General features: G+C 34.8%; 1 protein-coding gene and 1 long non-coding RNA gene across 7 annotated transcripts in view; one reads left to right on the forward strand and one right to left on the reverse strand.

Moving 5' to 3' along the window:
* The window catches only part of puc (dual specificity phosphatase puckered), a 267,275-nt gene extending 248,973 nt beyond the window's left edge, over nt 1-18,302 (reverse strand). Inside the window, exons 1-4 of one of the 5 annotated variants that reach the window (XM_074124215.1) lie at nt 18,091-18,302; nt 17,900-18,018; nt 14,439-14,695; nt 1,046-1,149 (exon numbers count right to left, since the gene is read on the reverse strand). Coding sequence is in view for 2 of the 5 variants with exons in the window: in XM_074124208.1 (XP_073980309.1) it covers nt 1,046-1,152; nt 3,688-3,719 (139 nt within the window). In the remaining 3 variants the exon portion in view is untranslated. Of the gene's footprint in view, nt 1-1,045; nt 1,153-3,687; nt 3,879-14,438; nt 14,696-17,899; nt 18,019-18,090 lie in introns of those variants that run through there. The other 4 variants (XM_074124214.1, XM_074124216.1, XM_074124209.1 and 1 more) reach the window with 4 other exon arrangements.
* A 190-nt stretch (nt 18,303-18,492) lies between these two features.
* LOC141452274 (uncharacterized) lies at nt 18,493-23,359 on the forward strand. 2 transcript variants are annotated; one of them, XR_012457304.1, is made up of 5 exons: nt 18,493-18,561; nt 18,825-19,025; nt 19,848-20,035; nt 22,450-22,874; nt 23,192-23,359. It is a non-coding gene; the product is annotated as an uncharacterized lncRNA (long non-coding RNA). The 2 variants fall into 2 exon arrangements; XR_012457303.1 differs by lacking the exon at nt 18,493-18,561 and having other exon boundaries at nt 18,568-19,025.
* The last annotated feature ends 282 nt before the right edge of the window (nt 23,360-23,641 follow it).

The following is a 23,641-nucleotide window of genomic DNA, read 5'->3' on the forward strand; positions in this document are numbered from 1 at the left end:
GCTGTCAAGGATAATTGTAGGCCTATTAACCGGGCCACTGCAGGCTCAGAGAAAACACATGCATCGCTTGGGCCTGGTAGATGATAGCCTTTGTAGGTTCTGTCAGGAAGAGGAGGAAATGGTACTCTGCATGTGTTGTGTCAGTGTGAGGGGCTTGTCTGGCTAAGGATGTTACTTCTCGGGACCTGTGAACTTTACCCAAGAGTCGCTCTCCACAGAATTAAGAGTCTGATTAAACGGACGGGTCTGGAGGGCGAGCTCTAAAGTTGGGGAGCCACAATAGATCCAAAGGGGTCGCAGTGGCGTAGGCCTTAAGGGCCGCCCTATTAGAATCTAATCTAATCTGAACTGCAAAGCACACAAAACTGGGACTTAGCTAAAAATTACCCAATGAATGAGAGCACTTTCCAACAATCAGGATCAATTTTTTAGGCGCGGGTCAACTCCGGGAAAAAGACTTGGGAACACCAAGTGCCACACATCTAGCTGCGCCATTGGAAGCCCAGAATATAGGGGATGTCAATCTTGTATTGGAGGAAATACCCTCCAATCATGAAGCCCTGAGATTAAATGTTGCTGGATGGTGGCTTCAAGCTTCAAGTTGTGGCAATAAGGTTCACAGATCAATCCTTCGGGATCCCAGAATGCCCTGCTTAGTATTCTATAAAGTGCACCATAAACGCACTTAAAACACCAAACTCACAAGCCTAAGCGTCATCTAGCACTGAGATTAAATTGCGATTAAATGTTCCTGGATGGTGGCCTTGGTATAAGCTTCAAAGATGTGGCAATCCTACGGGATCCCAGAATGTCCTGCTTTGTACTGTATGAAGGAACATCAACCATAAGCGCACCATACTCGCCCTTAAAACAGCAACACAAGGGCGATTCCGAACTCTAAGCGAATATCTCTCCTTGAGGATTACTTCGGCCTAAGGAATAAACCCTAAAAACTCCAAGGATCTTCCAGATTCCAATTAAGCCTTTAATCCATCAAGTAACAAACAATCAAAAATATGATCGCTACCGGAAAAAGTTTACTTACCTTCGTCAATGTTTAGTCGTAATTTTAAAGGTCGTTTTCTCCTTTTAATAGGTCCAGCGACCGGCGAAGGTGACAAAGATCTGCTAGTAGCTGTTGACCTACAGCTGCTGAAACACATTACGCACGCACTGAACATCACTTGTTTTTCTTTTTAAAGGATTTTGAAAAAAAAAGTATAAATTTCCAAACGGAAGTTAATTTGAGACGCGTTAATAGTATAAAAACTATAAAAGAAAGAAAATCACCCACAAAAGTACACAGTACACACGAAGTATTAAAACAAATAATACTGATTGAGTTTATTATTAATACATTCAAGTTAGCACTGCACTAAAACCAATGACACAAAACAGAAAACTTGCTAGTGACTAGAGCAACAGATGATGATGACGACGACGGGGAGAGAATAAAGGAATTAGTCAGCCAGGGGGAGAGTTAGGTTGGTAACCTTGATGAATTTGGCGCCTTTACCTCATTTTTTTTCCAATGTCGGTACAATCTTTACGCACATTTCCGGGGGAATCTAATGTGTGCATAAAGATGGAGGAATGTCCCTGAGTAAAAAATGAGTGTGACACATACACATGTACCGAGTTCAAGCAACAGATATCGACTCATGCAATTCTAACTAATAACTAATACACTAGCTCAAGGTTACTTAACTATCATTGAGGTATATTTTAGTTTTTAAAGAATTTAAATTAAAATAAATTGGTTATTTAAAAAAACACAAACAACTTAAATGAGTAAGTTTTTTTACTCACAAGAAATTTACACGACAAAACTACAATTTTTTTTTTTTTCTAGTTACGAGTAAAAAGTTGAGTGTATAAAAAGATATGAGTCATCGGAAAAATACCTAGCCATTATCAATATTTTCCTAACCTATAAAACAATTACCTCTCTTAACACGGTTACCTCTAGCAACTTTAGAGACCTTGATACATTCCAAATATTAGTGAGTAGGGGCGCGTATATATTTGTACATAAATACATAAATATATGAACTCGGTTTTTTTGAAATAGTTATTTATTTAACAAGTATGGAAAGTAGTACTTTTCCTCACACGAGAGACAGGGTTTGCACGCACGAGCGAGCGAAGCAAGGCGAGTGCAAGTGCAAATTGCCGAGTGTGAGGAAAATACTTTACACTCGAGTTAAATATTATATTTTTTCTGCAACCATTAGGGTTATTAACTAAAAAAAAAACTAAACAGGAATCACTAGAGTCCATTTTAAATTTCTACAAGGTAACACTATAACCTTTTTAACTGTTATAATTAAAAATATCTAATTATTTATTAAAATATTATTTTTATTTATATATTCCTTTCAATTTTTATTTTATTTTTTAATATTCGTTTTTTAATTATTTAGTTACGTTAAATAAGCTTATTAAAGTTTTACAGAAAATATTTATGTTAATAACAAAACTTCTTATATCAAGGAAGCACAATAAAGTTTTTCCACTCGCTAGTGAGGAAAGTGACACTAATGGGAATTTTTCCCCACTAGTGAGGTGAAGTTGGGCATTACACAGCTGATTTTAATTGAATAATGAGAACATTCCTACATGGTTGCAGAAAAAATCATTTTTCCATAACTAGGTCGAGGGGGGGCCTTATGACGTATACTTCCGGCGATGGCTAAAAACACACAAAAATCTAGAATTTTGTAGGATTATCAATGCTTTTTGGGACAAGGAATACGTGATCAAGGAAATACAGGGTGAAGCAGTAAAGTATTGTCCATAGGCCTACTGTAAGTTGTACATCTAAAGTGGAGTTCAATGTGACGTATTGGCCAACTTCATATTTCCCCACTGTTCTTGAGTGACATCACTTCTAAAATCATTACTTTTTTTCCAATAAAAATGTTATTACTCGAGAAAGTTTTAGTCTGAATTCGATTCTGGATGACACGGTTAGAAAGACACGATAAATTTTCTAAAAACTGACACCATTTTGAAGCATAAGTTATTCTCCAAACAGCCTCAATCTTCCTCCTGGATGCTGGAAAAATAAAATTAACCGAAATTTCTTTCAAGAAAACTCATACGTACTTAAAAAAATAGTACGTGTTTAAAATAGGAAGTTGGCCAATACGTCATTGAAAACTCCACTTTAGATGTACTACACACAGCTGGCCTATCTATGGGACAATACTTAACTGGTTCACCCTGTATATAGCTTTCAGTGGTTAGTGTACTGGTAACCCAAAGCGGAGATCCAGCGTGTTCTAGAAACCCAGCTATTCTGATTTTCTCTCACCCAGTGATGGATAGTGTTTATTTGTAACGAGTAAAAACAGTCCGAAATCTGACAGAGCGCCAATTAAACTCAGATGTTAACAAAACTTTAAAGTAAAAACTCCAAGTAAACCCAAAAGAATTGAGAACCACAGTCTTTTGAGTGCTTAAAATCAACCAGTTTGAGCTATACACGGGCTCAACAAAAACTGTTAACCGTTCAAAACTTATTGATTAGAACATTTCTTTGGTAAAATTGAATATCAATAAATTTTGTTTTTTTCCTAATCAATTACAATCAACTAAAATTTATTTTAGATTAGAAAAAAAATAAGTTTACAAATAACGACATGTTAGTAGGTTTTAGCGTAAGTCTAAAAAATATTTACTTACGTTTTAACATCTGATAATGTCAGAAGAGACATAATGTTAATTTCTTTTTTCTTTTTCTTAAACCCACTTAATAAAGATTAAGTTAAACAACAGTTTACAGCTGGATGCTGTAACTATTTTGAAGACTTCTTATTCTAGAATTGTTATTTAAAAAAAATAGGGAAGACGCACGGGATGAGTCACGACACTAAACAGTGAAGTATGACGCAGCCAAAGGCCCTTTGGCCCTCACATCTGAACTGTGTACACATATACCTACACAAGATATAAATATATATATATATTTGTATATTTATATATGTATACAACAAACTGTTCACTGTTTACAAAAAACTAGTGTTCTTATCTCCAGCCCTTTTTGTGTTGTATCTATTTATACCTGGGACAGAATATACAAACACTAGGTTTTTTTATGCGATCATTAACTACGTCTTAGAAAAAAAAACGTTTCGATTACTACAAACGTTTCGATTCCTATTTGTGTACGCGATTGTGATTACTTTTCAAAATTGATTTAGCTTTTCGATGTATTTTTGTTTTGTTTTTTTAAGGCCCATCGAAAATAACGAAAAAAGATTATAGAAATCGAAAATTGATTAACAATCGATTGATATTGAATCGAGTCTAATTATAGAAAAAAACAAAATAGCATAAATTTGTGTGTGAGAGTGAGAGAGAGGCAAAGGAGGGGCAAGTTTCTCTGTCTGTCAGTCTTTGTCTTTCCGGAAAGTTAACAATTTTTTTTACTTTCACTTCCTGTTAAGAGAATGTTTACGAGTTGTCATTAGAAATATCCGTTTGAGAGCCCCCCCCCCCCAAAAGCGGTTATCAAAAGTTGGAAAATATATTTATGTAATATATTATTTTGCTCCCGCAAGAGGTCGCTGTTTCATATAGTTTCCTGGGTGTTGCAATCCCATGGGTTCCTAGTACAGTACTCCATGCACCATTCACCACATAATAGGGACACAATACACTTACACTGCAATCACGTAAACCAACACTCCAAGGCACCAATACAGTACACTCCCAAGGGTCTACCTTCCCTTGGAGATAGTGTCGGCAAAGGGAGTAAACCCCTTTAAAAAATCCGAGGTCCTCCTTTGTTTCCGGGGAAGTTGGGCGTAGTGATGACAACCATACCCTGCAAAACCTTAGTTCGTTCACGAAACCTCCTCCTCAATTGAAAAACTGAGAAGGCTAAGGCCCTTCCCTGGGCTGTTCCATCCCCAAGGAAGTAAAAGTAGATACACATGTAGCCGAATTCTGCACAGTATATCACAAAAACGAAAACAAAGCTCAGGAAATAAATAATGTCATCATCAGAGGCCCGATACTAAGCTTCCGAAAACAAAATAATTCCACCTGCCGGTAGTGTGCCCCTTTACTAATTCAGGTTTTATTCAGGGCTTTTTCTTTTTCGAAAACGTTTTCTTAATCATTTTTTATGGTATGTTGTACGGTCCTAACACCAGTATTATATTTATAACTATGAAAATCTATGTTGGTTGTCTGTCAGTTCATCCTTTAACTTGCCAGAAGTCTCTCAAGGGTTTCTTTTAAATCTGGACACTGATAACTTTTTTTTTTTTTTTTGTAATGCTTATCCCTTTGGTATGTTACTAAGTTACTCAGGATGTAAGTGGAAGATTCTATTGAGGGTTTATAGCTATTTGCGAGTTGTCCCTATGCAGTAAAAGATCCGCAGAAGAGATGCAAGGAAGTCGATGAACTCTTTAGCAGCACGACCATGTCCAAGTCAGCCAATCCAACCATGTGGATGATGTCATACCACAAAGAATGATGGTACTGTTGTTAGTGGTAGAGAGATGATGTCATCTCTTGTCCACCCTCCTCCCACCATCTGCACCAATGTGATCATGATCAGATCTCTTATTCATGCCCACGCGCAAACTATTTAAAAATTCATTTTGCATAATACGCGCCCCACCTTTTAGTTCTTGCAGATTTTTATTTATTTATTTATTAAAACAAATCGATTCATCGATTCCTACCTAGTTAGTTCAAAGGTTAAAGAAAGCCCGTTAGAGTCTTTCTTCAAATCGGAAGAACCCCAGGGTGAACCCTCACATGACTTCCTCTAACGTATGCTCAAGGTTCTAACTTATCGATTTTCTTTCTACTCCAAACTCTTGAAACAATCCGCAATCTTGTAAAGAGCTAAGTGTAAGCAACACTCGATACCAGATATCGATTAATTTATAAAACTTCTCGCGATAAAAATAACCGTATATCTAAAAAGAGATGAGTCATCAGTACAATATTATAAACTTTGCCCAATATTTATAAAAAAAAAATTGGCCAATGATCAAAAATTCGTCTCAAGTCTAAACTAGTTGACGGAAGTGACGAATCCCAAAAAATAAAAATAAATCAAACCACTGCTGACCAAATATTATCCTTTTCTATTTATTTACGTATTTACATCCCCTTTCTATGATTCCTTCACTTCATCATACAGCGAACCGGATATGGAAATAGAAAATATTTTCTTTTGATGTTCACGTTTAGTTTTAGAATGAAGATTTATTTTTGTCAATTTAGTTTACGAAATACATTGCGCTGTCCTACATAGATACACTCTATCTCAAGACGTAAAACTAATCTAAGCCCCTACAAAGAAGCTGCATGTGCGTAATGTAAGTTCTGGCAGACGTTTTCCACTTTTCCCTGATCCCTCGAGAAAAAAACAAAGGAAGAAGGGAAGTATTATTATCTTGCAAAGTTTCCACCGAAAGTGGTAGCCCACTGTAATACGTAAACTCTGGGATTGAACACGTGTATGGCATTTTCCACGTGCATGTATCACGTGCTAACTTATAATTTCACTTTATATTTCCGAAATACACTTTTATAGTGAAGTGTAACTTCAGTTTCGCTCCCCATAATTGCCATAAAAAGAATTTTCCTAGCAAAGTAATTAGGAATAAGAAAATTATATGTGCAACATGCATAATACACTATTCTCTATTTAATCGATAAATCAAGTTAGAGATTTTAATCGGAGCCAGTTTCGAGAAAATCGATTAATCGAAAATTGCCTCTCCACTTCTGCCGAAGAATGGCATTTGTAATCCCTTCCCCTCCTACCATTACAGAATTTTCCTTTTTTTTTCCTTTTTGAAGTAAAATATTAGAAACAAAAAACAATTTAGATCAAAGAAAATTTCAAAGTTTTTCCAAGAAAATTCTCCCACCCAAAAAAAAGATTTACGAAAAAACCATATAACCTCCCCCTCACTCACACAGTCTAGCTAGAGGGAGGTCATTAAATCTCTAAACTAAACTGATTAATCTACCTCTGATGGTGCATGAAAGTCTGAAAAACTGGTTAGGGATAGAAAAACCAGCAGTTTTTTTTTTTTTTTAAACAGCGAGGATATTTCATCTAGGTATGCTTGTAACCGTGGTTATGTACGAGGGTCGTTTAAAAAGTCCGGTCAAAGTCAGAGAGATAGCACTACTGGCGCGTATCGAGGTTATGTTTAGTTAGTAGCATCTCTTGGAAGAACACACACCAAGTTTCTGCCAGATCGGTCTATTTCTTTGTGTTTGGCATTCGTTTGAATCGAGGAAGTCGAGTGATTTTCAAAAAATGGACGAAAAAGAATTCCGTGTGTTGATTAAACACTACTTAAAAAACGCCTCAGGAGACTAAAGAGAAGCTTGATAAACATTATGGTGACTCTGCACCTTCGATTAGAACAGTTTATAAGTGGTTTCAAAATTTTCGGAGTGGCCATATGGGCCACAAGTGACGCTGAACGTTCTGGACGCCCTGTTGAGGTTACTACTCCAGAAATCATTGATAAAATCCATGATATGGTGATGGATGACAGAAGAGTGAAGGTGCGTGAGATTGCTAGTGCTGTGGGCATCTCGAATGAACGGCTACATAATATTTTGCATCAACATTTGGACATGACAAAGCTATCCGCAAGATGGGTGCCGCGATTGCTCACGCTTGACCAAAAACGAAATCGTGTGAAGTGTTGCAAGGACGGTTTGCAGCTATTCCAGAAGAATCCGCAGAACTTTAAGCGTCGTTTCGTCACTGTGGATGAAACATGGATACATCACTACACTCCTGAGACCAAAGAACAATCTAAACAATGGGTTACCAAGGGGGGAATCTGCGCCAAAAAAAAAGGCGAAGACCGTTCTCCTTCGGCCGGAAAGATTATGGCGACTGTCTTTTGGGATTCGCAAGGAATAATCCTCATCGACTATCTGGAAAAGGGTAAAACTATTACAGGTGCATATTATTCATCGTTATTGGACCGTTTGAAAACCGAGCTGCAAGAAAAACGCCCACGATTGGCCCACAAAAAAAAAGTCCTTTTCCATCACGACAACGCACCAGCTCACACCTCAGCAGTTGTGGTCGCAAAATTAATGGAAATAGGGTTACAACTCGTTTCACATCCCCCCTATTCTGCAGACTTGGCTCCCTCGGACTACTATTTGTTCCCCAATATGAAGAAATGGCTGGCGGGAAAAAGATTTTATTCAATCGAGGAGGTGATTGCAGAAACGAATGGCTATTTTTCAGAGCTTGGACAAATCCTATTATTCGGAAGGGATCAACAAACTAGAGCAGCGTTGGACGAAGTGTATAAGCCTAAAAGGAGACTATGTTGAAAAATAAAAAAGGTTTACCCCAAAAAATTAAGTAGTTTTTATTTTTGCACGGACTTTTCAAACGACCCTCGTATAGTAATTCCTAATGCACGCAAACTGAATATCCTATAGTTGATAAGTTATAATACGTGTCAGTTCTAACCTAACCAAAGCAAATCTAACAGGCATTGCTATCGATCTATTAACCAGTGTCGAATCGACTGACCTACTTTCCACTATATAAAACCTATACAAATTTAGCATTTATTGAATAGTGAATACTAAAACAGTATAAATACGAACAAGAATAAGATGGCCCGGCCACACGATATTTTAAAGTAAATTCTGTTATGGTTTCATAACACGCCATTTTTTCTTCTTCGTTCAATTACGTCATCAACATTTTTTCTAGAACGGTACACGTGTGGCGTTAGATTGAGGTTATCTTTTTCTTTTTTTACTGAAACTTAAGTTTCAAGAAAAAGTTTTGAAATTCCATTTCTAAGATGGAATTGATTCAGTGTTTACTAACTTTTTGTACAGAGTAAAAACCAGCAGTTTTTAAAAAACGGCCTGTAACCGTGGCGATGCACTTATTATTATCGTACTCCTATTTCTGGCCAGAACACTTACATGTCTTTTTCTTATAAATATGCTCCATTTTCTAACCTATATACTTTTTCAAATAGGCGCCACGGTAGCCGAGCGGTTAGAGGCGAGACCTGCGAAGCTAATATGCATTGTGGTACTGGGTTCGATTCTCAGTCTTAGGCCTTGGATTTTATTTAATGGTTAATAAAAGAAATTTACAGTAAAGTAAGTTTGCTAGTCGCCTCCGTCCACACCTAATAGGTAGTTGGACGTTAAGCCCCGCCTGAAAAAATAGGCGATTACTTTACTTTTTACTTTTTCAAATTATGAATTTTTAAAACCTACATTTCGTTTATCGTCATCCATCGTCTGTAAAAAAATTAAACAATTTGGATGAAGATTTAAATCATGTTTCCAACTTAACCCTATATTTTCTCACTCACTGACGTAAGCTTACTGATGTAAGGTACTGTGAGTCGAAATTCTAAATAAGACTGATTAATTTTCCACTGATGGTGGACGAAAATCCGACTCTGGTCAGGAATACCATAAAGATGCGTATTACATCGAATAAAATTCAATAGGATGAAAACTTAATGCCAGTTTCAGTCATTATAAACTTTATTATGCCGAGCTTTCGACCTAGAGACTAGGTCCATCTTCAGGGCTAATTTACAATATACTGATTTTTTGGGAATATCGAGCAGCGGTCATCAATAAATACAACTTTTTTGCTTTATACCAACGTTTCGGTAATTTTTACTATCTTCTTCAGGTGTTTAACAATTATGATGATATAGCTCCGCATTAAACTTCACAGACTTTTTTATAATACCCTGAAGAAGGTAGTAAAAATTACCGAAACGTTGGTATAAAGCAAAAACAGTTGTTTTTATTGATGACCGCACCTCGATATTCACCAAAAATCATCCATCAACAACGGGTCGAAATAAACCAAAAACCATCATTACAATATACTGTTTTACATCATTACAGGGTTGGTGTGTCTTCTGTCTTGTCTGTTCATGGACTTGACTGTTGACAACCTAACTCATATCACACACAGACCGATGACATTCAGTCCATGAACAGACAAGACAGAAGACACACCAACCCTCTAATGATGTAAAACAGTACATTATAAATTAGCCCTGAAGATGGACCTAGACCAGGGGTTGGCAACCCGCGGCTCGCGAGCCACATGTGGCTCTTTTATACAAATTTTGTGGCTCTTCATCCTGTCCAAAATAAATTGTATATTTCAATTTTATTGAAACAAATGAAAATTTCATTTATTAAAGTAAAGATATATTTTCAAAAAGAATTTTAAATGCGATAGGTTTGAAATTGAATAGAATTATATTAAAATTAACTACGTAATGTATAGGACTGCCGCCATTTTCATTCAAACACAGGTTTAGTTATTATTTATTCGTTTATTTACTTTGCAATATGTGAAAATAAATATATAAAATTGTCAAAGTTGGGTGTTTTTGAAAGTTACGCTTTTTCGTGGAGTTTTTGACGATGGAACCTTATACAACTGTCCTACTGGACAGTTTTAAAATATTTAAGTGTTATTGAATATCATAAAATAATAATTTTTGAATACAAATGATCTACAGAGTTTCTTTACACCATCATCCTTGCGGCTCTTGGTAAGAATTATTAAAATTATTCAAGGAGAAATGGCTCCCTACTAAAAATAGGTTGCCGACCCCTGACCTAGACCCTAGGTCGAAAGCTCCGGCATAATAAAGTTTATAATGACTGAAACTGGCATTAATTTTTCATCCTACTGAAACTATGATTCAGTCACCAGAAAATCTATCTATCTATCTAATTGGCGTTACAACCCTTGGTGGGTCCTAGCCTCCCCAAGGAGTGCATTCAATAGTTCCCGGTCATTTGCATGCCGCTTCTTTCCAATTTCTCACCCTGTAGCAGGTTTCTTGCGACACTTGAGATGACACCATCCTCCCATCTCAACTTTGGTCTGCCTACTCCTCTCTTTCCCCATCTATCCTCCATCTTGAGCGATCTTCTAGAAATCGATCCCGCCATCCATTCTCGCAACATGTCCAGCCCAGCTCAGTCTTCCCAAACTTATCCACACGTACCACCATCCACCTCTCTCCGAACAGTTGATATAGCCTCCCTATTTCGTCTCCCTCCTTCACAGGACCGAAAATCCTTCGAAGGATTTAGTCACCAAAAAAATAATGAACAGTAAAATCAGAGATATTTTCAGGGACTTAACAACATTTCTAAAGAATACGAACTTCTAACATCCTAAATGTACTAAAACGATCTTTCTTAGCAACATTTTTCAAATAAAGGTGTTAGATCCTTGTGTAAGTGAACAGTATGAAGTCAAGAGAAAATTGTATTGAGCTATAATTCGAGAAAAATCCCAGAAAAATTAGGGGGAAAAAACCGATCAGAAAAGTGCCATAGAAAATGAGATCCTTCAGTTTTTCTCCCCTGAAATCATTACGTATAACCACTGATAATACATTGCATTTTGATTTCTCTCGTATGTTTTACTTATCTATCAATGTGACCTTGAATTTTCTCATTTTAGTGTTTTGTCAGCCCATTTACTTTATGTCAAGATATCTTAAAAGATGATAAGAGAAACTTTTATGTTATTTAATAAAATTGTTGACAGACCTGAGCGCTGACAATAAGAAAGATTACTGTTTGTGTATATATGTGTGTGTGTGTGTGTATTGTAGATAACAATAATTACTTATTAAATGATGATTGTTTTTTTTTGTTTTTTTTTTCAGTAAAACATCATCGCCAAAAATAGAACTGAAAACATCGACAACTCGATTTTCTGTATCATTTCATTTGAAAGATTCTCAATTTCTCAGTTTTCAAACTGAAAAACAGCTTAATTACATTTACGAGGGTCGTTTGAAAAGTCCGTGCAAAAATAAAAACTACTTAATTTTTGGGGGTAAATCTTTTTTATTTTCCAACATAGTCTCCTTTTAGGCTTATACACTTCGTCCAACGCTGCTCTAGTTTGTTGATCCCATCCGAATAATAGGATTTGTCCAAGCCTGAAAAATAGCCATTCGTTTCTGCAATCACCTCCTCGTTTGAATAAAATCTTTTTCCCGCCAGCCATTTCTTCATATTGGGGAACAAATAGTAGTCCGAGGGAGCCAAGTCTGGAGAATAGGGGGGGATGTGAAACGAGTTGGAACCCTATTTCCATTAATTTTGCGACCACAACTGCTGAGGTGTGAGCTGGTGCGTTGTCGTGATGGAAAAGGACTTTTTTTTGTGGGCCAATTGTGGGCGTTTTTCTTGCAGCTCGGTTTTCAAACGGTCCAATAACGATGAATAATATGCACCTGTAATAGTTTTACCCTTTTCCAGATAGTCGATGAGGATTATTCCTTGCGAATCCCAAAAGACAGTCGCCATAATCTTTCCGGCCGAAGGAGAACGGTCTTCGCCTTTTTTTGGCGCAGATTCCCCCTTGGTAACCCATTGTTTAGATTGTTCTTTGGTCTCAGGAGTGTAGTGATGTATCCATGTTTCATGCACAGTGACGAAACGACGGTTAAAGTCCTGCGGATTCTTCTGGAACAGCTGCAAACCGTCCTTGCAACACTTCACACGATTTCGTTTTTGGTCAAGCGTGAGCAATCGCGGCACCCATCTTGCGGATAGCTTTGTCATGTCCAAACGTTGATGCAAAATATTATGTAGCCGTTCATTCGAGATGCCCACAGCACTAGCAATCTCACGCACCTTCACTCTTCTGTCATCCATCACCATATCATGGATTTTATCAATGATTTCTGGAGTAGTAACCTCAACAGGGCGTCCAGAACGTTCAGCGTCACTAGTGCCCATATGGCCACTCCGAAAATTTTGAAACCACTTATAAACTGTTCTAATCGAAGGTGCAGAGTCACCATAATGTTTATCAAGCTTCTCTTTAGTCTCCTCAGGCGTTTTGCCTTTCATAAAGTAGTGTTTAATCAACACACGAAATTCTTTTTCGTCCATTTTTTGAAAATCACTCGACTTCCTCGATTCAAACGAATGCCAAACACAAAGAAATAGACCGATCTGGCTGAAACTTGGTGGGTGTTCTTCCAAGAGATGCTACTAACTAAACATAACCTCGATACGCGCCAGTGGTGCTATCTCTCTGACTTTGCACGGACTTTTCAAACGACCCTCGTAAGTTTAGTTCGTTTTTCAAATTAAGTTTCCATTTTATGCGTTTTGGGGAACAGCTGAGTGGGAAATAGAACCTGGTGTGGAATTTCCCAAAGTTCGTACCGACACATTTAAAAAAAATATATTTTGGAATATCAGGGATTCAAATTCAAAATTCAATCCTTACAGTCGTTCTACCTTGTTTTAAAACTGCAAATCTCACCCGACACTGCTCATGAAACTCTTAAATAAATTGTTAGGAAAATGTCTGTTACAAAATTTGTAGATATTTTATTTATTTGTTAAGTTACACCAGCGCCACCGTCTATAAAAGCATATTGAGGCCAGTGGTTACGTATGCCAGTGAAACGTGGGAGTTAACCAAGGAGGATGAAAAACTGCTTAATGCCTGGGAATGGAAGATTCTGAGGAAAATTGTTAGCCCCGTGAAAGAAGGGGAAAGGTACAGGATTAGGAAAAAACAGAGAAATAATAGAGCTGTACCAGGAGCAGGATTTGGTAGGAGGGATTAAGAGGGGAAGATTGAGATGGCTAGGCCATGGAAGATTTCCGAATTCCCAGGAAGATAATGAATGGACACCCAGGGTGGCGAGAAAAAGAGGAAGACCGAGAGGATTAGGAGGCTGGATAATGTAGAAGAGGATGTTAGAAGACTGGGAGTAAGGACTTGTAGGAGACTTGCCTTGGTGAGAGAGGAGTGGGGAAAGGTGTTAGAGGAGGCCAAGGTCCTTCGAGAGGACAAAGAAGAAGCAGAAGTTACACCAGCGCTAGATGCACTATGAGTAACAATGACAATAACTAACCACCACTACAAACTCACTAATTGAGAGGAGGATAAATGGCGGGACAAGAGGATTGGTGGAATGAGAGTGATGAAGTTCTAATGAAAACTTTTATAGCGAGTTCCAGCAACCTGGACCTACAAAAACGGAATTTCCAAGTCTGTGTAGATTAGTTGGATTTGAAACGTAAAATGGAGCCGTTAACGATAGTGCGGAGAATTTTAGACTGAAGCGATTGAATTCTGTGAAGATTGAAGCATGGTATTGAACTGTGGGGTTTCGTTGAACCCCACAGTTCAAAACCAGTACATCCAGGCGGGTTTTAATAATATAGAAGTATAAATCAGTCGTTTGTTATTAAGTGAAAGTGTTGAACATTGGCCTAGTAGCCTTTTAAGTAGTCGATAACGCCTAATTTGTTATCGCTGACGAGAAAAACTAAATAAATATATTCACAAAAAGAAAAAATCGGACAAAAAAAAGTCCTGACCAAAAGCATATTTATGGCTACAACATAAAATGGCCTACCTTTGATTAGTTGCTGCTACATGGCTAAAGGTGACCACTTCGCCAATTCCACTGGGCCCAAATTTAATAGTTCAATCGCAAAAAAAAGACTAACGCAATACTTTTATTTCAGAATTTAGAATAATAGAATCACTTGTTCATTCGCACTGGTTAAAACACTTAAATTTAATTGATATAGAATATTACTCCCGCATATAAAACTCCCGTAGTTAACACTCCCGCATTTAAAACTCCCGTAGTTATCACTCCCGCACTATCTGAAATTGAAAAAGAGAAAACAGATTAATATAAAATGGGTTAAAAATGATTATTATCATTTTTTAATTTAGAAATTAAATTTAAGAATACATTTTAGAGGAGAACCCAAAGAAAGAACATAGAAACCATTGGTAAATTTCAAATAGGTCATCCTAGACCTTTTTGAATTGAATTTATTCAATGCTAACACTGTTTTTCAAATGTTAGAGACATTTAGAAAGAAAGCTGTCCTATTTACTGAAAGGACAGAAAACACATGAACCTTACATATAACGATGAAAAAATATATATATATATATATTATATAATTGTCAATAGCATAAGCCCAGAAGATGTGACCCAGTTCCTAGGTCGAGAGCTTGGAAACAAATTTTAAAATCACATACAGTGACTCCCAATAATATTGGGATAGTACATACAGAAGTTCAAAATTGACGAAAATTAAAAGTGGCACCCATTTATTCAAATTTTTATAAATTCATTTCATTTTATAATTACTATTAATTAAATAAAAACTATTTAAATAAGTACATAAAAATGTTTTGGTAGATTAAAAAAAATATATATATTATAATAAGTGCAAATTCTACCTCTCATAAATATTGGGACACTATTATAATTTATAGTTTGTCCAAGGTTTTGCCCGAATATTTATACAATTTGTAAATATATACCTTAAGCATATATTCAATATGAAATTAATAATTAAATTAGTTTATATAAATCAAGCCAGGTGTAACATGTCGCGCAAAAATACAAATACAACGATTGAACAAAGAAATATTGTAATTTCTATGCACAAAGACAATAAAAAGTGTTAGAGAGACAGAAAAACTGATCGGACCTAAAACATCTACTGTGTGGAACATCATTCAGCGTTACCAAAAAGAAAAAAGAATTGTCTCAACCCCACAAAAAGGCCGTCCTCAACTGCTCTCTGAGAGAGAGCAGCGTTATATATTAAAAGAATTAAAAAAGATCACCGACTTAGTGCTCCAAAACTTCTATGTGAAATTTTTGACATGTTTAGAAAGCAAAAAAGGAGCAGAAACAGTTCGGAGAGTGCTAAGAAAACTCGACTATCATGGTAGAGTAGCCTGGAAGAATCCTTTTGTCAGTAAGATAAATCGTGTTAAGAGAGTGAAATTTGCCGAAAAATGTTTTAATGAAAATAGTGACTTTTGGAATGATATACTCTAGCGATGAATCAAAATTTAATGTTTTCCAGTCAGATGGAAGGGTTATGGTCTGGAGGAAAGCGAATGCTGAACTCGAAAAGAAGAATTTACAGCCAACATTAAAGGGTTTTAAAGCTGCACCTCCGGGTGGAGATGGGTCAGTTATGGTTTGGGGCTGGATGTCCACATCAGGATTTGGAGAATTAGTGTTTATTGATGGAATGTTGGACAAAATAGTTAATAGTAATATATTAAAAAATAATTTGGAAAAAGTGCCAAAAAATTGGGTATTTTAGGGTCTTTTAAATTCTACCAAGATAACGACCCCAAACCTACGGCTTGGGTGATACGTCAGTGACTGTTATATAATTGCCGAAAAGTTTTCCAAACCTCTCCGCAGTCACCAGATCCTAACATTGAACAATTATGGCAATATTTAGCTAGTGATTTAAGTAAACGAGTAATATCTAACAAAAATGAATTAAAACGATGTTTCCTGGAAGAATGGGAAAAAAACACCACCTGAATTAACCAAAAAACTTGTTTCATCCATGCCTGATCGTTTGAGGGCTGTTTTAAGTCAAAAAGCAATTATTAAATTATTACCAACCAAATATTAAATAGTATGAGATTTTAATATTGAACGTTTAAACACTAGCACTTCTGGTGTCCCAATATTTTTGAGAGCTTTATTTTACACTTTTTCAAAAAGTACTACCTAACAGTTTGGAATTTCATCGATTTATACTTATATATAATTTCCACAGATGTTGCTAATGTAATTTAAAAAAAAGAAAATTCCAAACTTTTGTATGTGGTTTTCATTTTCCTTTTAAATCATTTTGTAATAGGTGTCCCAATATTAATGGGAGTCACTGTATATTATATATGTCTGAAATTGATAGTATTCTTACTTACATTTTGGAATAATGAATCAGTCACCAAAAATGGTAAACAATACTCTAGATAATAATTATTTTTAAACAATCTTTAGAGTTTCCTTGGTTTTATTCGTCGCAGTAAGACATATTTCTTGATAAAATCAAAAGTTATTATCTAGACCTGTGAAGCTAACCACAATTTTTAATTTTGAGAGTATTGGAAGCAAACTTACTAGTTCCCAACTTATTTCTGTAATATAATTTTGTAAAATAATATAAATATTTAATTATAAAACATCGAAACTTCTGTCCCTGGCAAAATATATGGCTGTAGTCTGGATTAGAAAGAATAAAGTATCGCATTTTTGATTACTCAGCCATTAATTCAAGTAAATGATAATTAAAAAATTATATCTCAGTAATGAGAGACGAGTTATAAATCACATGTATGTAGTTATAGTTATGTAATTTTGTTCATATTCACTTATATAAAAGTGAAGTTAATTTAATATCCAAAATAAACAAGTGGCGCCCTCTCGATGTGTTCACAGAGTATGAGTGCGCACTCATCGTGCGGCTACTGAGATTAGATAACCAATATGGTCGTAATTCCCAACTGCCTAGTTTGTAAACAAAAACATTGCTACGGGAGGGTATTACGAATCTTAAAACTATTTACCACTCCCCCTTCAAGATGAGAGGAAAAATTATCCGATTTGAAGTCCCCAGAAGCAGAAAAATTGGTTTATAGAAAATGGCCTACATGAATGTAAAACTTATAATTAAAAAAAAAAGGAAAAATCTCTGGTAGCTCCAACAGAATTTTCTTTTAATGCGACCCGACTGAATCTTAGCGGTTAAAACCACTCTACTGGTTCAATTTTGAAGACTACGTAATTTTGAAAAACTACCCATGAAAAGGGTTCAGATAAAACACAAAACAGTAACTTGAAAAATTAATTATGAAAATAAATAAATTCAGACATTATTCTAAAGCAATTATCAAGAAACTGTTCAGTAAGAACACCAAGAATGTTATTTTAGAACACCATGACCATTCAGTTTGTGAACCACAATTCGTTGCTGACACACAATCGAATGGTCTTTCTTAAATCAATGAAGATAGAAAACATTTGCCTCTTACCTCATCTTAATTGTGAGTAAAATTCAGACGAAAGTACAAAAAACTGCATCCCTTAAAGCATAAAAAGCAGATACAGCAGCAATCGAAACAATAAACCTTTTTGTTCTAATCTATGTCCACTGAAAAAGAACAATATTACTATTTCAATTTCCTCAATGAATAGTCCCTTAATATATAAAATGCAGAACAACCTGTTATTTCGCGAAAGATGGGGACTGCATAAAAAAATTTACAATCAAAAAATGTGTCAACACTTCACGAAATAGCGAGAAAGTGTTTTTAAACAATGCAATGTTTTGAATCTCGATACAAATCCATTAACCGCATAAGACCACACAAAAACAGGTTTGACTGTATCTAAAATCTGAATTGTAAAATGTTAAAATAATCCGGTCAAATAAGTTGTAATAATTTTAGAATCAAACTGGGAGTTTACACATAGAACATTAATAACTAAATAATTAGTTCAGATTCACATTTACCAATGTTCATCGTATTATGGATACGTATGCTTAGAACAAATTAAACGTCTAATAATAATCGATCAATATAATAATCGAATTAATTTCAAACAAAGTAACGTTTATCTAATTTACAATTTGGATAACCATGTTTCTGTTTTCTTTCCTTCAAAATTTACTTATTAATTCTCCAATTTTAAGGTTATGATCTTAAAAGTTTCTATCAATTAACAGTTTTTACTCTTGATTTGGATTCCCATAAAAGAACAATGTTCTATAGGATATTAGATGATTAGTATCTTTAAAAGAAGTGATTCATAACAGAAAAATTATATTTTAAATTAAGAACGAAACAGTTAATTCTTTTTTAGATCACAGAATTAAAGCAGATTACTTCATAGAAACGTAAATTTGGATGATTAATCTATGAGATTATCTCTAATTGAAAATATTATGTTCTTTAGGTAGAATTTTTACTTAAAAGAGTCGAGGAAAGGAGTGATAAGTTAAGATGGAATGGTTCTTAAGAAAACGAGCATTTTTCTGAGCCCCCTGTGTGGTAATTGCGTAATAACATTGGTGAATAAAGAACAATAATTACCAGCAGATCAAAGGAAACCAAATTTAACTGTAATGATAACCACAAAACTAAAAATCAATGTAAGGTAAGTTTAAATAATCAATTAGTTTACATAGTTGACTATTGTCAACTATTTATTAAAAACTAGAAAAGTGTAAAATTTAATAATGTTTAGCCTTTGTTTGCTGAATAAAATAACATTATTTTATCAAAAAGCATTTTCATTTTCTCTTAATTCAGTAGAATTGTTTCAATTTTCTGTTCAGCGATAACATCTTCAAGTGTAATGAATTGACAAAAATCATTGTCTTGTAAAATTTATAGATAGCAGAAATAAGTAGGATTACCATTTTAAAACAAATCAAAATAAATATCAATAAATGGCAAATAAAGATCAATTAGTTATTTAAGAACAATCGTGGTAAGGTGAATTCAGATTTGTTAATTTCTGACTTCTTAAAATGAATCAATTCAAAATAATTTCATAAAACAGTAATACAGTAATGTTAATTACATGCATTATGAATGTAAAAAACTTACAAAATTGGTGTTCAATTTTATGAACATCTATATTTCTACTTCTAAGCTTTAGGGCTTGAGCTTAAATTGAAGGTCACTTATTTCATAAATTCCTACCCATCTAAAGTGTAATGAATCCCAAGAATCAATGTCTTGGAAAACTTACAGAATAGAGAAATACTAAATTTAAGTTGGATTAACATTTAAAAGTTTAAAATAAAATTGTTGTAAAATACGTTTAGAAGAATATTTTTCAAGTTTATAAAATTGAAATTTGAAATTTTTACACATTTCGTTATTTAAATTTTTATTATTTATATATTTTTTTGTTAAACAATTTTTTTTTTAAATTTATTTTGATTTTATTTGTCTTTATTTTCTGTTCTAGACGAGTGACATGTCCTGACGCTTTGTTTACAGTGTGCCCCAATTTAATGGTGTCAATCATTTTTTGGGTTTAATAGAATGATGAAAACGTTGTTTAAATTTTTTAAAAGAAATTATTTAATTGCATGTGCAATTTGAATGGATATCTGTACAATTTGTGGATATCTAAAAAAAATTGAACTAAATAATGTAAGTACAATATGTGTACAATTTTAAACTAGTCGTTGATATCAAATATATTTTTGAGTATTCAATTATTCTGGGTAAATGATAGATGATCTGAGTTTTTGGCTTCATTGTTACACTGGCAAAGTTACGAACTGATTTTTTTTTTTTTTTAATTCAAGTAACTGTTAAATTTACCAGTCCCTTTTCAATTGTGTACAAGCAATGTTCAATAAGTTTAAGTCTATCGTACGTCAAGTTAAAAAACTGTTAAATGTAGAGTATCTTGGTTAAGTTAGTCCATTTTTTTCACCAGTTGAACAATGTTTTCTGTCTTGCAAATGATCTTGACGAAGGATCTTCTGAAAAGTAGTTGTACTTTAGGTCCAGTATTTCTTCTTTTGAAGCTTCTTCGCTGGATTGTAACTCCTTTCTCCACCCTAAAGAAAAAGACCAACCCCCTCTCAAAAAATCATAAAAAAGTGCCACTTCAAAACGAAGGGCTGCCCTATTTCCTAAAAACTTATAATTTTAATTAGACGTTCATAATATCTTAAAAGTCAAAATTTCCACACTGAGAAGTGTTCAAATGTTACAATCAGAACCTCTTTGTCGCCGAGAGTGCTCACATAATTCGATGCTAGTGTTCAAAAAAATTTACACCCTCTACGGTATGACTGCAATGCAGCATGACTCAGTAAAGCTATTACAGTTCCGTGTAGAGAGGAAGTCATTAGAGACATTTCCTTTATCTTAGGCCTCGGCACTTTAGTGCTTTTCACTCCAGTCTCCGCGCTCAATGACTACATTAACTTCACTCTCCAGCCACCCCTCCCAGTTATAATACCCGGTAGCGAGTGTATAGTGGTGAATTATGTACTTCCTGCTGGTATAAAATCAAATACAATAGAATTTCTATTTTCGGGTTGGAGGGGAGGTCCTATAACGCCGTATTAATGTGTACTTAAGGCTTACCAGCCACTCTTCTATACTTGATGGTACTTCACTCTTAACTAAACCATATTCCGGAAGTCTGTCGACCGGGAATAAGTCCCAATTGCTGTATACTGTTTGCTGGTTCTATTGTTCCTTCATTGTCTACGCAACATTTAGCTGCTCTTCGGTTTGATGACAAAACTAGGATTGTAAATTAGTTCATCGCTTCGAGAACACGCAAAAAATTACTTAGCCAACTGGTCTGTCTTTAGAATGTTGTTATCCTGTTTCCCCTTACGCGAGAGTATCCTCTCACTCATTCTAGTTAGAGTTTTTGCCGGAAGTACGAAATTTAATGTTCTTTTGAGGCAAAAATATTGCTTAAAGATCGAAAAATGCAGATGTTATATCGAACGCTATAAGAGACGATCCAGCTGTGTTTTGATGAAACAGACTAACCGTATTTCCTGCTCTCTGTGCACTTCCGTCCGCTCAATGAATTGTCTCAACAATAAGCACTTGTTTTATTTGTGATTTATCAACATAATTATCACAGTCTAATACCAAAAAGTACGTGTTGGCCAATATCCTAGCAAAGTTTGGTTTGTAAGCGTTCTTACAGAGTGGATATTAATAAAGATTTTGTTAACTGGACTATGAGTTTGATTCTGACTTTTTGCTGGAAACAAGAATGTTATAAGATGCACCTGAGATTCATATTCCCAGTAATAATTAAATTTTGTTAATAAATTTATCAATCTTTTGTGCATTAACTTGCCGAGTTGATAGATTCCCAAATTTCAAAATGTGATTTCACAACTCTCGATCAATTGCCAAACTCTTGTTTGTCAAAAAAAAGAAACATGTAACTCTCTTGTCAAATAAACCATTACAAAGGGTGTCTTAGAAAGGTGGCTGGTTGATTTAGGGCCCATTCAATTGCTTGGGTAACATAGTAGTTCTAAGAGATAAACTGCCAATTCTTGCAACAATAAATGTCCAGACGTTTTGACAGAAAAATCTTACCAAATATTCATTTAAAGCCTACTTTTTCTTTCAATATATGTCAACAAACACACGCTTTTGTGCGATAATTTATTCACGAAGCCCTAAAGACTTCGATCTGGAAGGTTCGATGGAATCTCAAGCCTCCAGTAATGCACATGGTCTTATTACCATCGGATGAGATACAGGTGTGAATTTTTTCAGAAGTGAGGGCAACTAATAATCTTGGATGAAAAAGTGTACTAAATCTTCTATTATTTGATCAGTCGGAATCCCCTTGTAATTCCGAACATGTGTATCGTTGATTTGATTTCTTGCTGTTATAGTAGCATTAATGGTTTAAGTTTATGGTTACCGTCAGGTGAGAAATGGATATCACAATTCCTGTTATGTTGATTATTATGTTTTGTGTAAGTCTGCCGTTGAGCCATTAAATGAAAATGAAACTTAAATGTTTTCGTGTTTCTTCTATTATTTATTTTATTTTTTTGTTTTAGATGTCTGGAAAAATTTTCAAGATTAAAACCAAAATATCTTTTACCTGAGCATTCTTTCAAGAAACGTGTCGAGAAATTTATTGGTTATTTCCAAAAACGTTTCACATTTAGGTTGTCATGAAATTTGAAATAATATATTTAAGGTGATCTAGGACACTGGGGAATCTTGGCTCTACCCAGTTAAAATAACCACGCTTCACTTCTGTTCATAATGGAAGAACTCTCTCTTTCTTTTAAGAATGAACCAAACAACTTAAAACTGGTACACACTGGAAGTTAAAATTGTTGCTATTTGAACAGATCTGAGTACATGCTATGCAGGATGATTCCGTCTTGGATGTACTTACGAACTCCCAAGACATAAAATGATTTGTAAGAGCTGTAACTAAAGCGAATGTTGAAGACCATCAAAAGAGCTCAATGATGTAAGGATAATACCTACAATAGCTTAAAATTAGTATGAATTAAATATTTATTCGAAATTTCCGGTTCGAAGAAAATTTTTAAATTTGAAACATTGGAAAACGTAGTGAATGAAAGTCTTGCATGTTTAAACCAGTTTAAAAAGAAAAAGAAAAAAAGATGTTGTTTACGACAAAAAATTGCGTTTTCCATTATGTAATGATTTGAATAGAGTGAATCCAGTAGCCTTGTCAACTTGTCTCATAAATTATCACATTATTTATTTAATAAAATTTATGCGAACTTCATTTTATTATTATTTTAATTTTTCTTGTTTCAGTTGTAGCAGATAGAATACACAATAATTAAAAATAATCTTTATCAAATGGAATAATTTACTGCAGCCTCCTAGGTCTGAGAATACATATTTATTTTACGATTAAATATTTCAGATTTATTAAGTGACAACAAAGTTGAAAGAAATAAATAAAAATAAACAGATGTAGAAGATTTTATGATCTCAGCATCCCTGCTGCGAAAGAAATCGGAGAGAAGTTAGCCCCATGTATGTGAGGCCCCGTCAAAAATTAGTATTGCTAATAACACTGCAAATCTTAACCCGATTTTGATCGAATTTCGGACCAGGATGAAAGATTTAGGGCTCCTCTAAGTAACTTTAAAGCGATCGTACCGCTGTTACTTCTATTAAGGGGAAGTATGGCAATCGTTACGAACGATAGACACATAAACCGATTTTCATGAATGAAGTGTCATTGGATTCAAAAATTTT

This window comes from Rhodnius prolixus, unplaced genomic scaffold (genome assembly GCF_049639745.1).
Source record: "Rhodnius prolixus isolate KJV_2025 unplaced genomic scaffold, Rpr scaffold_3, whole genome shotgun sequence".
NCBI lineage: Eukaryota > Metazoa > Arthropoda > Insecta > Hemiptera > Reduviidae > Rhodnius > Rhodnius prolixus.